This window comes from Peromyscus leucopus, chromosome 8b (genome assembly GCF_004664715.2).
Source record: "Peromyscus leucopus breed LL Stock chromosome 8b, UCI_PerLeu_2.1, whole genome shotgun sequence".
NCBI classification, from domain to species: domain Eukaryota; kingdom Metazoa; phylum Chordata; class Mammalia; order Rodentia; family Cricetidae; genus Peromyscus; species Peromyscus leucopus.
Window position 1 is genome coordinate 20,318,812 of NC_051086.1, and position 15,396 is coordinate 20,334,207.

The 15,396-nt window shown below is 44.4% G+C and overlaps 1 protein-coding gene across 1 annotated transcript in view; it reads right to left on the bottom strand.

Annotated features, from left to right (window-relative positions):
* Positions 1-5,954: 5,954 nt before the first annotated feature.
* Itk (IL2 inducible T cell kinase) overlaps positions 5,955-15,396 on the bottom strand; it is a 65,765-nt gene continuing 56,323 nt past the window's right edge. Inside the window, exons 16-17 of the mRNA XM_028864238.2 lie at positions 14,163-14,320; positions 5,955-8,261 (exon numbers count right to left, since the gene is read on the bottom strand). Coding sequence (XP_028720071.1) covers positions 8,190-8,261; positions 14,163-14,320 — 230 coding nt within the window. The 3' untranslated portion in view covers positions 5,955-8,189. The remainder of the gene's footprint in view (positions 8,262-14,162; positions 14,321-15,396) is intronic.

The window sequence follows — 15,396 nt, forward strand, 5'->3', positions numbered from 1 at the left end:
GCCAGAAGAGGTACCAGATCTCATGTTGTTTCTGGGAATTAAACTCAGGACCTCTGGAAGATCAGCCAGTGTTCTTAACCTCCGAGCCATCTATTCACCTCCCCCACACACAAACATTCTTAATGTACATTGTTGGTCTACAGTATATTAAAGCTAAAGTATAACAGAGCTGATGAGATGGTTTAGTAGGTAAAGGTGCTTGCTGCCAAGCCTGATGATTTGAGTTCGATCCCTGGGGCCCACATGGTAGAAGAGAACTGACCTCCATAAATTGTCATCTGACCTTCACATGTGTACAGGACACACATGTATGTGCCCACGAACATACATACAATAGGTAAATGTAATCAGCGAGGAATTTTCTAGTAAGGAAGAGAAAAGGGGGTGTAAGTGGCAGCTGGAGACAAAACTGAGTATCATTTGAAACAGAAAAAGAAACAACAGTGTACTTACGACATAGCACTTCATATTTCGTTTATGCATTCACGTTGCTAGCAGGCAAAGAAACGTTTCATAATCAGTTACGTAATTTAGATTGGTCACTATATAATGTTCCACATTGCTTCATTTTCTGGATGGGACGCCCAGGAAGGGGAAAGGTCACAGAAGGGTGGCTGGTCCCGGACCCTAGATCTTTCTCTAGGGAACTAGGTTGTTGTGGTCTCTCTTAGACTCCAAAAGTACTTGCTAAAGAAAACGTCCACCTTACACCTGACATTCATTAGCTGCTTATTTGGAGCCAGCCCCTGTGCCAGGGCTTTTGTGTGGATGGGCTCCTTCCGTGCTCACAAAGTTCTCAGATGCAGCTCTGTATGTTACAGCTGGAACTTTAAGGACTTGCTTTATGGTTGAGACATTGCTACTCCACCCACCCGGAGAAGCACGCCTTCTCTCCCTGTTGTATTTCTGTCTTTGTGTTTGTTTCTGACGCATCATGAGACCTAACCTCCGTTGAAGATCGGGCCTTGATGGGGAAGAAGATTTCATTTTTATTTAAACAAGTCCTGTTTACCATAGTTGCAGGTAATAACTAAAAAGAAGGGTATTACAGAACCCGAAAGTGAAACCCAGCCACAGTCCCTGGTTCTCTTGCACCCTCATAGTCCTGTGGCTCCATAATCCTGTCACAGAATGGTTGAGAGCACTGGGGCTTGGAGATAGCCAGGGTTGACTTGAAGGCCCCATTCTTGGACTTACTAACTGTAGGACTGTGAGTGATTTCCACAGCTCATTAAGTCCTGTTCTCTTTCTTTGTAAAAATGGGAAGATCTTACTGTACCCGCCCCTCAGGCGCTCGTGAATGGTAAATGAAACAACTCCTATAACAGGTTAACTAAGCAGGATCTGGCACATGGGAAATGTCCAAGAATGGAGGCTAGTGTGGCTGTTGTCAAATGTGGACCGCATTTTGAATGATCTCTAAAGAGGATGCAGGACTTTAAGTTTCGCTTCCAAACTCCGAGACCCATGAGTGTGTCAGCAACCTCTCTGAGCCAGTTTCCTCCTCTGCGACACCTGCTCCTGATATTATCCCACAGAGGCTGGGAAGATCAAACAGCCCTCGGCCCAAACAGGAAAGCAAGCAAATGTTTGAGTTGTTTGTCTCAGTTTGTGGGCACATTTACCCCCAAATCGGTCTTTGAGAAACAGGAAACTCTAGCAGCTCTGAGGGTGTAGAGGGATGGGAGTGGGTCATCAACCAAGAGGCTGAGGAATCAGAATCTGCCTTCAACAAACTCTCACGTGATTGTGGCTGCATGCACCTGACATAGAACCACAGTAGGTGTCTTGGTCACTGTTCTATTGCTATGAAGCAATACCGTAACCATGGCAACTCTTTTTTTTTTTTTTTCAAGACAGGGTTTCTCTGTGTAACAGCCTTGACTGTCTTGGAACTCAATTCACAGACCAGGCTGGTCTAGAACTCACAGAGATCCGCCTGCCTCTGCCTCCCGAGTGCTGGAATTAAAGGTGTGCACCACCACCACCTGGCTACGGCAACTATTATAAAAGAAAGCATCGAACTGGGGGCTGGCTTACAGTTTCAGAGGCTTTGACCATTGTCCTCATGGCAGCAGAGATCTGGCACAGGCTTTTGACACCTCAAAGCCCACCCCCAGTGACACACCTCCTTCAACAAGGCCACACTCACTCAAGGCCATGCCTCCTAATCCTTTAAAGAGTTCCACGCCCTGGTAACTATGTAAGCATTCAAATATATGACCCTATGGGGGTCATTTTTATTCAAACCACCACAGTAGGTGAACAGACACATGTGTGAAATGAATTATCTCTACACTGCTTCTAACAGTATCTGCATAATTCTGTTGTTCGATAAGTCAAAGCTGCATTATTTCTTGGGGGGAATCTTTTCTAAAGAGCTTTTATTTATCTTCCCGACAATTCCATGCATGTCCATGGTGCATTCTAACTACTGTCACCACCCTCTTTTATCTCCTCCTGTCCATCACTCCTCCCCTTCCCTACAAGTCTCTTCCCCACATTCATGTCTTTTTGTTTTGTTTTGTGACCCACCGAGTTGAACCAGGGCTATCTGGGTGACCACAGGCTTGGAACTATCCGTTGGACCCCTCATGCACTTCCTAACGGGCACATAACTGAAGGTAACATCTAACGGTAGCCCACAGTTCAGCAGGGAATGCCAAGCAGGCCCCTCTCCTGGGAAGAATCTTTTCTATCTTTTCTATCAGTTCTTTGAGACTTTCCTACAATGCATTTTGATCATAATCACCCTTCCCCCAACTCCACCCAGATCTACCCCTTTCCCTCCCATCCATTTTGGCCTTCGCCCATCAAGACCAATTTCTGCTACCTATGCACTCTTGGATGTATGGCCTTCCCCTGCAACACAGGCGCAATATATAAAAGTGTTTAAAACTCTCCCTCTCCCAGCAGCTATGAACAGCCAATAGCTTGGGGTGGGACTTTATGTCTACTTCCCTGCTCTATGCTGGGCTTTGGTCTGGAATGAGCTTGCATGGGGCTTGTGCATGCTGTCCTAAGTGCTGTGAGTGCATGTGTGTAGCTGTTATTATGTCCTGTGTCCAGAGGCCACTGTCCTGTCTTAGTCACCTCCGGCCTCTGGCTCTTACAGTCCTTCCACCATGTCTTCCACAGTGATCCCTGAGTCTTGGGAGGAGGGGAACACGACAGAGCTATCCCACTTGGGGCCGAGCATCCCACAGTCTCTTATTCTTTGTACCTTGGCCGGTTGTGAGTGCCTGTGTTAACCGTCATCTACTGCAAAGAGAAAGCTCCGAAGAGAGCTGGAAGATGCATTAACACATCTCTGCACCATGTGGGTAGGCTAGAGGGCACCTGGTGGGAATGGGTCTGAGTCCCTGTCAAGTAGCTGCAGGGTGACTTGGATGGGGGGTGGGGTTGGATCTTGATGCCATTGTTTAAATACTCAGACACCCACCCACATCCACATAGTGCTCCCATCACTCTTGATATGGTGGGTCTAGGGAGTAGGCTTTGGTGCACTAAACCTCCAGTACCTCCTTCAAGGTCATTGCAAATTAATATGAATTCTAATCTCAGAATACATGCTTCCCATGAAGATACAGCTTCCTCTCTAACCACATTCCTCATTAGAGTTCCTGGATATCTTCTGTCTCATCCTTAAAATGGTGGGACTGTGTGTTGGGAGATTCAGGGAGAAGGGGCCCTGCAGGAAGAATCCCGAGGAACACAAATCTGTTTGTCCAACCTCCTTTAGAACTTTCCCACACGATAATCATAGTCAGGGACCAAGCCCAGAACTGAGTCCTAGACACAGCCCAGTGGAGTGCCATGTTTTTCTTCCCATGCCTAGGGGCCCATAGAGCAGGAATTGATTCCTGTGATGGACTTGGGCATTTGAGCCGAGACACATCAAATGCCCAACACACCCAAACCCTGATAGCCAAGCTTGCAACCCAGAGGAGTTTTAAGAGGAGTAACTACTTATTACTGTCAGCAATGACAGAGGAACTTTGACTCACAGTAGCTGCTTGTCACCCACACAGCAGACAATGAGTGAGTATGACCAGTGCGCTGGCACTGTGAGCAAGTACTAGTTTTTCTCTTCTGTCAACTTTGCCTTCTCAATTCAACTCATCCCACTCCTGTCAGAAAGCATTTTAAATGCAAATTTGACCTCTGTTCCTGATCAATGAAGGATTTACCTAGAGAGTGAAATTTCACCTTCCTGGACTTTTAAAATATGCCCAATTTTATTGTTTGTTTCAATGTAGCCACTGCTGGTCATTCTCATCTTCCAATAGCAAATATAATTGCAAATGTTTGTACACACACACACACACACACACACACACACACACACATTAATACTCCAGAAATAATGAACTAATTAACAACTTCCCAAAATATTCTATCCCCTCAACTTGCAAAATACTCCTATTAGTTTGGCCCACTTGCTTCCTAAAAATACCTGTAATTTATCTCCCAAACTAAACCAGATGTTATATTCTCTATGGGAATGCTTCTTAAAGTTAGTGTGCATTACTACTGCCTGGATCTGGTTAAAATGAAGATTTTTTTTCAATAGGTAGAGATGAAGCCTTAGACTCTGCTCATGACCTGGCAATGTTGCTGCTGGCCCTTAGATGACAGTCGGAGAGATGAGGTGCCAGGAAATTTCGCCCCGGTCATCCTTGCTCAGACCAATTTCATCACTTTTCCCTAGAGTCTTCTCTGCTGGACAACACTTCCATTGTTGTCTTAACTGCTACATTCTAATCTTACTTGACTGTGTGTCTGACTTCTCAGTTAGGAGCCTCTAGACTTCTTAGTTTCTGTGAGCATCTGGTTCCCCCCCCCCCCCCGGAGCTCAGGACTGAACCCAGGGCCTAGCAAGCGCTCTACCACTGAGCTAAATCCCCAACCCCTCTGTGAGCATCTGTACCCTGTGCTGAAAAAAAAACCTTGATACTGTGTTGGGTGCATGTGACATGCCACTGAGGGTTAGGTAGTTTTGACTTGTGAAATACAAAACTTAGGTCTCAAAACAAATGGCTAACTGGGGTGCCTATTCAACACACCAAAGAGGACCTGGTCACCATGTTCTCCCAGCATCCCTCAGTTTCTACCTGCTACAGAATATGGCTGGCATGCCCCGCCCCCTACCCTAAACTTCTCCAGCCCAGGGGTTGAGCTGCCCTTCCCTATAGAATCCAGCCATTTTGGTTACCCCGCCCTTTTTCATCTACTCTTTATTCTCTTTGTTCGCCCCTCTCCCTCCCCCTCTCCTCACATGGCCCTGCTCAGTGTCATGTCCACTCTGGACTCTACCAGATGTCCCTGCTTCCCCTCTCTCTACTCATATTCCTCACATCTACAACAAACCTTCTCCTTCACCGTACTAAGGAGCAGTCATGGCCTCCTTTTTCTTTCTTTCTTTTTCATTCAGAAACCATGTGACTATTTTTATTTAAGCAAACATTAAGGTGTCAGCAATTTGGAACTCAAGCCACAGACCCTATAATTGCAAAACATATAGCTTTATTTTTGCCATATGCAACTGTTGACTTGTAGCCTCTAGAGTGTTAGAATTCCTAGCCACTCCCCCAGCCACATGACCGCACATGCGCTGTCCAGTAGCCAGGCAAGATGCTTAGTCATCCCAGGGTCTATGTAATCCATGCACTGTGATCACATAATTTTTGAGCAGCGCGATCATGTAATCTATGCACATGTGTGGTATAGCTACGCAAACCCATATGCGCATGTGCGGGAGTGGGGGTAGGGGGGACCTATAAAAGTGGGTTCCATCTATTCCTTCCCTCTCTTTCTGCACGGTCATTCCACAGGCCTATGCACATTCCCTCTCTATTCCCTTAATAAACTCTTATAGTGGGTTTTGTCATACCTTGTGGCTTTTCAGGCATGGTAAACAGCACCGCTTAATAAATAACACAGAGGATAAGACATATATGCGGTATTTTTATCTTGAACATGAGCAATAAATACTCTCCTGATCCAGGCATAAATACATAGTCCTCAACATTACAAATTGCAAGATCTACAAAGTACAAACTGGAACCCAAACCTTTCATCAGAGGGATTCTCTGTGAATACAGAGCACCATTTGCAAAAATGTAAGAGAGAAACCAGCAGACAAGAATCCCATCTTCCCATGTAGGACACTGGAGAGGTACACATATGTCTGTCAAAGCTTCTGTGGATCTGAGGTTAAGGAAGACAATACCCCCATGTGGGGGCCAGTCTTCTAAACCACACCACAGACATCTCTCAGTGCCAGTGTTTTTCTTCCGGGTTGAATGTCCCAGAGACTGTCTCTTAATTAAGGGTTCCAAAAAAGAGAATGCACAGTAGGCTTAGAAGTAAACAGGGATGATTGTGGGCCAGTGTAGGAAGATTGTTTTCTGAATGACAGAGTTTTATCTGGACACAGTAATTACAGCTGGAAGTGATACACTCGAGTCTCAAGCGAGCCAGAATACCATGCGACTTAGAAAGAGGGATCTGCAACTCTGATCATTTCTCTAGGAGCTTTATCTGAACACTGTAGGAGACTCAAGTGTGCCTGGCATCAGGGAATAATCCTGCTCACAAGGGATCCAGCTGGAGGCTGGAGGGATAATTACAGGAAACACTTGGCAGGCACGACCCAGTGAAAGCCCCTTTGAAGCTCTTGTATGAAAGGCCTCAGGCAGTGTGACTCTGGAAGGTTGGGGGAAAGAAAGGGTTAATTCTGGGTGGCTTTGAAGTTGTGAACTCACATCCAGGTGATGATGACCATGAAGAGAAGAGCCTATTTCAATTTGGAGGGTCCCACTGCGCCCCCCAGTGGTCTATGCAGGAGCAACATCATTGGGTGGCGCTGTACAGCTTAAGAACTGACTTCCCTCTCTTGTGTTAATCTGCTCAGCATCCATTCTCAGTAGGAGGCAGTGTTGAAGAGAAATGAGGCTGCTCTGGAGTTATAGTTGGGTGGTATTTCAATCTCTGTCCTTCCCAGTTCTGTCACTCAGGGCAGCTGTCTGGCCTTTTGAAAAGACTGAGTTCCACTTTATGTAAAACATCAATAATATTGTGTCGTCGGGCTGGTATGAACTGTGATTCTCCAGGAATGGTCTGTAGCTCAGGATATATATGCGTGTGACCCATGTAAGTGCCAGTCAACAATAGACATCGTGTGCATTTTGGAAGCACCTCCCAGTTCTCGACTCTATTCCCTTCCAGATAGTCTGAACAAGGGCAAAAATTCTCCTTCTTTTGCTAGATCTCGAGAGCCTTGAAGTTTCAACCTTAAAACTGCTAAACTTCCAGGGCCTAAGAGAACCCCAAAGTCTCAAGACACACGGACCAACACAGTGCTGCCTTCTCTTGGTCCAGGTGGGTAGTGCAGAGTGGATGCTGCTCCCGAGAGGCTGCAGTCACTGCCTCAGCGTTCTGCATGGAACAGGAGACCCAGTCACCCACATGGCTCACTACGAAACAGGGTCATTGGATCAGTAACAACTCAACACCTTGTCTTGTACCTGTTGATTCCCCACCATCATAGGCCAACCTCAGACACACAATGGTCCAGCCATGGGATTTGAATGGGTCATCCCACCCTATCCACCCAATGGAGCTCTCTATGCCCCATTAAAGAGAGGTGGCAGTGTGCTTTGAAACCTGGTGACATCCGGCCTCGGGCACAAGCAGCCACTCCACCTCATGTGTGGCAGGAAGTTGTGGCTGGCAGCCCCACAGTAGCAGAACTCTCTGGTTAATCACCTCTTGTATTTCTTAGAAAAAGAATGAGGCTTCCCATTCCTCCATCCAAAAATGGGGATATTGTCTTGTTGGGTCAAATGAAAGGTCCCTTGAATATTTGACCTGTGATGAAAACAATAATAAAAAGAAGAATGTGGCCTACATCTGCTTCTCCCTATTGCTTCCGGGAGCAGGCGATGGAGCTTTGAGATAGCATGTGACAAGAGGCTAGGGTGGGGGGTGGACACACAGACACTGCTCAGGTTGTAGTTCAGCCTTTGGCCCAGTGGTTGGTCCTCCAGCCTCTTCTAGGACACGGCAGTCATAGCTGCACAGGGGCTGGCACCGCGGGCCAGGCACCTGTGGGGCTCCTGGGCTGGTGGCAGCTTTTAATGCTCTGGAAAAAGTTGTCCTTCAACTCACTGGTCAGTGAGTTCTTGCTAAAGTCCAGATTCTGCGATTTCAGCCAGCTGATTTAACAGCTGGGAGAAGGGTGGCCGGTCTTCTGGTTTCTGGAGAGTAACAAAGAGATCTCTGTGAGTTCCTCACAGCTATGTGTCCTGGCTAAGTACAAAGCAGACCCAAATCCAATCACAGCATCCTCTCTAAAATCTGTCCACACACACAAGCTGTCTTAGAGGCAGGATACCCTTACTGTCCATACTCTGAGACCAGATGACCTAGTTTTAAATTCTCAGCTTCCTTTTTTTTTTTTTTAAACAGAGATCAAGCCTTGACACATAATGCAGGTTATATCCCTAGACTCTTAAATCTCAATGCTCCCACTCGTTAGTTGTGTGAAACTGGACAGATGACTAACCCTCTCTGAACATCAGTTTTGCCATCTGTAAAAAGGATATAAAATATAACTCATAGGATTGCTCAGGGAATTAAGTAAATCATGCATAAGATGTATCCTAATATTAGCGCTAAATAACAAAAAGGCAACATTGATGTTTCAAGCTCACACAGTATGTATGGATATATATGAGGAAAATATAAAACTCTGATAAATCAGAGATGATTGAGCTCGACACCAGTGCCTTGTCGCTTCTTTATAACGTCATCTGCAGACTCAATGCAATGTGAAGCAAGCCTCCTGGCAAGTGATTTTGTGGTGTCAACGACCTGATTCTGAAAAGTAATGGAGAGGCCAGGCTCAGAGAACTAATACAAGGAAGACAAAGAAAAGCGGAGTTGGGGGACCAATACCACTCCACCCTAGGGCTTACTCTGAAGTTAGAGTACTCATGAGAGTGACACTGGTGACAGGATGAGCAGTGGGTCGGGGGACAGACCCTGACCACAGCAAGCGGACAACACAGCGCTGTAACGGCACCCCGCCCCAGGAACCAGCAATCTGAGGAACAGATCATGGGCTGCTCACAAAAAGCAGACCCTGGTCTATCATGGACCTAAAGGTAAAAGACAAAACTACAAGACACGGGATTTGAAGGGGCAAATGAGTGAAATGGGGGAGGCAGCCTTGATTGGGGATGGGAGAGGAGGTCAATAAAGGAAGAGTAACAGTGAGTAACACTAAGGATGTCTGGAAAAAGCCATCAGAAATCATAGTATTTATTTTACTAAAATTATATTCAATACATATAAGACTCTGTGTAGACATATATAGTTCAAAGGAAGTTATACTACCTGGGCTGACAACACTCCCCTACCCCACCAAGAACCCAAATACTAGGCATGAGAAATTCCCTATAGAGGCGTTGGTTGTGGGAGTCCAAGAGACCCCCACAAACAATATAGACTTGCCGCTGCCCTTGGTTGCCTCCCGAGGGTTAAAGCAAATGCCTCCTGCTGAAGACACCATGCCCTTCAGACACAGGACCGTGCAGAGCCACGCTGGATCTGACTTGAAGGCCTCCTCCCTTAGGCCTAGCTCTCATTATATTGAAAGGTGCTATGCGATCTTCCCAGGGAAGGAAGCAACTGATGGTCCTACCCAGCTGGGATGCCTCCTGACCACAATGACTTTGAGCACGCACACTGACCCTAAGGATACACTAGTGGCACTCATCACTTGGCTGTCACCACCAGCTCTCCTATTAGACTTAAAGACTACTCCACAGGAGGAAACCCCTGCCTGGTACTGGAAACTTACCCATGCCCTGGGGCTAGTGAGGTCATAGATCTTAGGGAAGAACCTACTACTGCCACTTTATTGAACCAATGTAATTCCTAGTTGCATTCTAAATATCTATCTTTATACTCAAAGGTAAGTGTGTGGCTTTTACTGCTCATCAAGGCCAAAACCAAAACCATCCATTTGCAACAGATGGAGGCCGTTACAGAAAACCACAAGTGGTCAAATTCTGGGGACAAATGTACAGCCCCAACTGAAGCACCCATAACACAACTCAAAAACATTGTGGAAGGGGATCAGAATGTTTCTAAGAGCCAGAGGACCAGGAAATCGTTATGAGATGTGTCTCTAGAGATGGCAGGGAAGTTTTACCCATGATACCTCAACAATATGGCTGCCTAAAGAAGACCCGAAGGAGTATAACACCTGTAGACATGGAATAGACATTCCAATAGACAAGGAAGGGAGAAACTCACAGGACCCTGCCCCCAGACTGGGAACCACAGCAATGAAGGCATGCTGAGAGTGGGAGAAGTGGTCTTCCCCAGGGAGGAGCCCTGTAAGTGGTTTTCCAAGACCAAGTGGTCATCCCTGAAATCTTACATATACAAGTAACATGAAGTGGACCAAGTAGGTTTTGTTTGTGTACACTACACTTGTGTGTGAGTGTAGCTAGCAATCACAATTAAAAATAGGCTATGATTTTGAGAGGGAGCAAAGAAGGAGGTATGGAAGGGATTGGAGGGAGGTAAAGAAAGGAGAAATATGATATAATTATTTTCTAATTTAAAAAATACAAAATTAATAAAATTAAATTTCCATGAGATCATCTCAGAAGGAATCTGGGCTTTGCGATGAGTTGTTAGCTACAACTTCAAAGTACAATTCATGGAAAAAAATGATGCTGAACTTTGTTAAAATTGGAAAATTTCTGTCCTGTAAGAGACACCATTGAGAGGGCCAGTGAGATGGCTCAGCAGGCAAAGGCACTTGCCACCAAGCCTGACTACCTGAGTTCAATCCCTGGGACCCACAGGTGCAAGGTTAGAACCCATTCCTGCAATTGTCCTCTGGCCTCCATAGGCAAAATACTAACAGTGTGTGTCCCTCCCCCATTCCTGTATACATCTATACACAAAATAAAAAATCAATTTAAATGATATTAATAAGGGCTGAAGAGATGGATCAATGGTTAGCAGCACTTATGGGATCTGAGTTTGATTCCCAGCACCCACACGGCTGCTCACAATCATCTATAACTGCATTCCCAGGGGATTTGATGCCCACTCTGTCCTCTATAGAAACTGTATGTACATGGTGCACAGGCACGTGTGTAGGCATATGCATAATTTCTAAATAAAAAATTAAAGACATTATTAAGATAATGAAAAATAAACTGTAAATAAAAGGCCTGAAGAAAATATTTGCAAAACATATAATGATAAGGAACCTTGTAAAATCAACTATAGGAAATAAACAACCCTGCTGAATGGTGGCCAAAAGAACTGAGAGGGACTTCATTAAGAATATTAGAGGTGGGAAATAAACATGAAAATATGTTAAACATGACAAGCCATTAAGAAATGTCAATTAAGGGGCTGGAGAGATGACTCAGAGGTTAAGAGCACTGACTGCTCTTCCAGAGGTCCTGAGTTCAATTCCCAGCAACCACATGGTGGTTCACAATCATCTGTAATGAGATCTGATGCCCTCTTCTGGCCCACAGTCATACATGCTGTATACATAATAAATAAATAAATCTTAAAAAAAAAAAAAGAAGTTCAAGGTCATCCTACATAGGAAGTTGGAGGCCAGCCTGGACTCTGCTGTTTCTGCTTCCAGGCCTGATTTTTTTTTTGAAAGAAAGAAAGAAAGAAGAGAGAGAGAGAGAGAGAGAGAGAAGAAAGAAAGAGAGAAAAGAAAGAGAAAGAAAGAAATGTCAATTAAGACAATAGGAAATATAACTCTACCCTTCCTCTGTAAAAAGGGTGGATGTCCAACACAACCAGTACTGATGTATATAAGCCGCCTCAGGACTGAGTGTGGGGGCTGACATGTTTAATCCCTTCAGTTAGAAGGCAGAAGCAGAGGCAAGTGGATCTCTGTGAGCCAAGGTCAGCTGGGTCTATATAATGAGTTCCAGGACAGCTAGGGCTACACAGTGCCAAACAAAACAAAACAAAACAAACACACCAGAAACACTCATCACTCATCATGGTAAGGATGAGAAAAGGACGTAGGAAGACAACCTGGCAGTGTTTCATGAAACTCAGTCGTCTTACCATTTGATGCAGCGACAACTCCTAGGCATTTACCCAACTGAGTTGAAGATTTATGTCTATGCGTAGATTCACATAAATGGATCCCTTTGCAGTACACATTTATAGCAGATTTAAGCAAAATTGCTGGAAACCGAAAACTACTAAGATTTCCTTTAGTAAGCACATGAACAAATAAACTATGGTTTGTCCATACAATGGAGTATTATTCAACAATAACAAAATAAATAAGCAATAAAAACAAAGAACACACAAAAACTAGGGTGATAGACAAAGGACCAATAGTTGCCAGGGTTTTGGGAGCGAAGGCAGAGATGAACAGGAGAAGCATAGGAGAGTTTTAGGACAGGGAAACTCTTCTATATGATATACTGAACACTGCGGTACCAACAGTGAACCTAATGTAATCTATGAACTTTGGTCAACAATAAAGTATCATCAGTGTTTCTTTAAACATGTTTGGAATGAACCAAATTCTTATAAAATACTAATAAGCAAAGTAAACTGAGATGGAGGGGAAATATGGGAACTATTTGTACTCAATTTTTCTAGATACACAGAATTCTTAGATTTGTTAGAAAAAATTAACAAAGGTAGTTGAGGTGACTCTTTCTTAGAGCAACCCACACCCACACTCTCGGGTGTGCCCTTCCTCAGCATCCTCTCCTCCATGTAACATGTGTGCATAAGATATACAGTAAAGGTGTCTTTTAATGAATTCCGCTTCATAAAATAAATAGCTAAAAGAGGCCAGGTGGTGGTGGCACACGCCTTTAACACCAGCACTCTAAAGGCAGAGGCAGGCAGATCTCTGAGTCTGAAGCCAACCTGGTCTACACAGACAGTTCCAGGACAGCCAGGACTACATAGAAAAACCCTGTCTTGAAACCACACCTCCACAAACAGCTAAAAAGAAAAAAAAATCATTGCCAAATAAATATCAGCTACTATTATTCTTTCAGTATTCAAGATTTCTTTCAATGAATAAGATTTGTTTTGTGTTCCTGTTTATATCTTTATTTCTTTGTTTCTGGTCTTAAATTCTCTGTGAACTTTTTTTTAATAGACTAAGCATTATTTATCTTGTAAGTCAAAGAAGGAAGGTTTGGAGGAATGCCGGAGGTTAATGGTAAGAAATGGTTAGGACTGAGATTGCACTTGAGAATTTTTGAGATTCTGCCTTGTTGTTCTTCAAGAATCTGAGAGTCTTTAAAAAAGATTATCCCATTTTTGGCTCCACAGTCAAAGAAAATGATGTCAGTATAGTAAAGAAATATATGCTTGCTAATGTTTTTGGTAGCACATTTCACAATAGCTAAGATAGACAGTATCAACTTAGGTACCCATCAGCAGAGCTTTAGTCAGCAAAATGATTATATATGTGTGTAAACACACACACACATATACATATATATATATATATATATATACACACAAACACATATATATGATGGAATTTTATTTGGTAAAAAGAAGAACAAATTCCTGTCATTTGTTGCAATGTGGGTGAAACTGGAGGCTATTACCCTGAGTGAAAGGTCAGGCACAAGAAGAAGTTCGTATTCTCTATTATATGCAGAAGTAAGAAAAGTCAACGTGAAAGCAGAACAGTGATTTCCAGAGGCTGGGAGGCCGGGAAAGGTGGGTAATAAGCACTAAACTGCTGTCAGATAAAGGAGGAAGTTCTCGTGCTGGACAGCCCGGTGGGAGGCTGCAGCCCCCTAGCTGCACTGTATGAGTGGTTAGAAGAGAGGGTCTCACAGGCCCCAAGCATGACACAATGATGATAACAAATGACTTAGATCCTGTCACCCCCATGTTCAGTACACATTGATCACCACATATTAAAGCATCATACTGTACTCCATATGGATGTAAATAAAAACCTAATTATACATCTACACAGATACAAATCCTGCTTGTTTATTATGGTCATCCTTGGTCCTCATCCTCCTAGGACATGTCCTTTCCCTTGTGATAGAGGCCCTGAAAATGTGTGCGATGATACAGGGTGGACCACTTCAGATACTCACTTCCTTCCAGCAAAGATTCATGATCTGGTAGATGTGAGAGGAGGCCAGGCGGGGCTTGTACAACCGAAAGCCAGTGCTGATGTCTTCCACGACCTCTGAGTTGCTTCGGTTTTCATATGGGATTTTACCTTCACTGAAGACTTCCCACATGAGCACACCTAGAAGCAACAGTGAGCAGAGCAACAGCTAAGGGCAAAGTGCACAAGTACCAAGGAGACTCATCCAGAAGAGACGGAGTCCTTGGAGTTAGCATTCAAGTTCACCCTGTAGACATCCAGAAGTACAGTATCAAGCCCACTTGAGGCTTTTCGGGCCTTCTCATTTGTTTTTTTGTTTTTTTTTCATTGATTGATTAACTGTTCTATTTTAAAAGATTTATTTTTTACTTAGGTGTATGTGTGTATGTTTATATGAACATATGCCATGTGTGTGCAGGTGCCTAAAGATTCTAGAAGAGACCACCAGATCTTCTGGAAAGGTTGTGAGGTGTATATGAAACAAATGAATTTATATCTAGACTTGGGTTTCATTTCCAAGCTCTCTCCCTCTACCCTCCTCTCTCCATAGCTATAAATACATAACATCTATGCAAATATCCCAGAATCTAAAGTCTAAACCATTTTTGGCCGTCAGGCATTTTATAAGCGGAATCTTGGACTGTAGAGACTGAGGAGAGCGCATCTTCTGGTGGTATGTTACCCACCTCTGCCATGCATAGGCAGGCTGGCTGTCCCAGCTTTGTCTTTATCGTGTACTGACAGATCGTGGCCTCCCAGGAAGGAAGGGAGGTTGCTGATGCCCCGACCAGAGTTTTGCAAGGGGTAAGTCCAGAGGACTGTGGGACGGAGTTTCCCAGAGTCTGATCTCCAAACACCCAAACAAAAATCAGCTCCTAAACTTGTTCAAGTGGCAGACTTCTGAACCCCATCCCCAAACCCCTCTCTCAGGGTCACTATCCTGCAGGCTCCTCTGAGGCACCCGAGGACCTGGAAGTTCAGAATCTGACTATGAGGAAGACTGCTCAGTATTCCAAGATGCCAGGACTTCTAGGGAGATGTCTTTTGAAAGTGAGTTGTTACTTCTGAAGCAGTTTTGGGGTGAATGCTTTAATAGGAATCTTCTGAAGCATGGATGAGGCAGAGTTCATACAGGCTACTGACTTGTTCAAGAACCAATTAGGGTAAAAAGCACAGACTTTATATATGGCAAAGCCCCTTGGGCTGAGGCAGGCAGG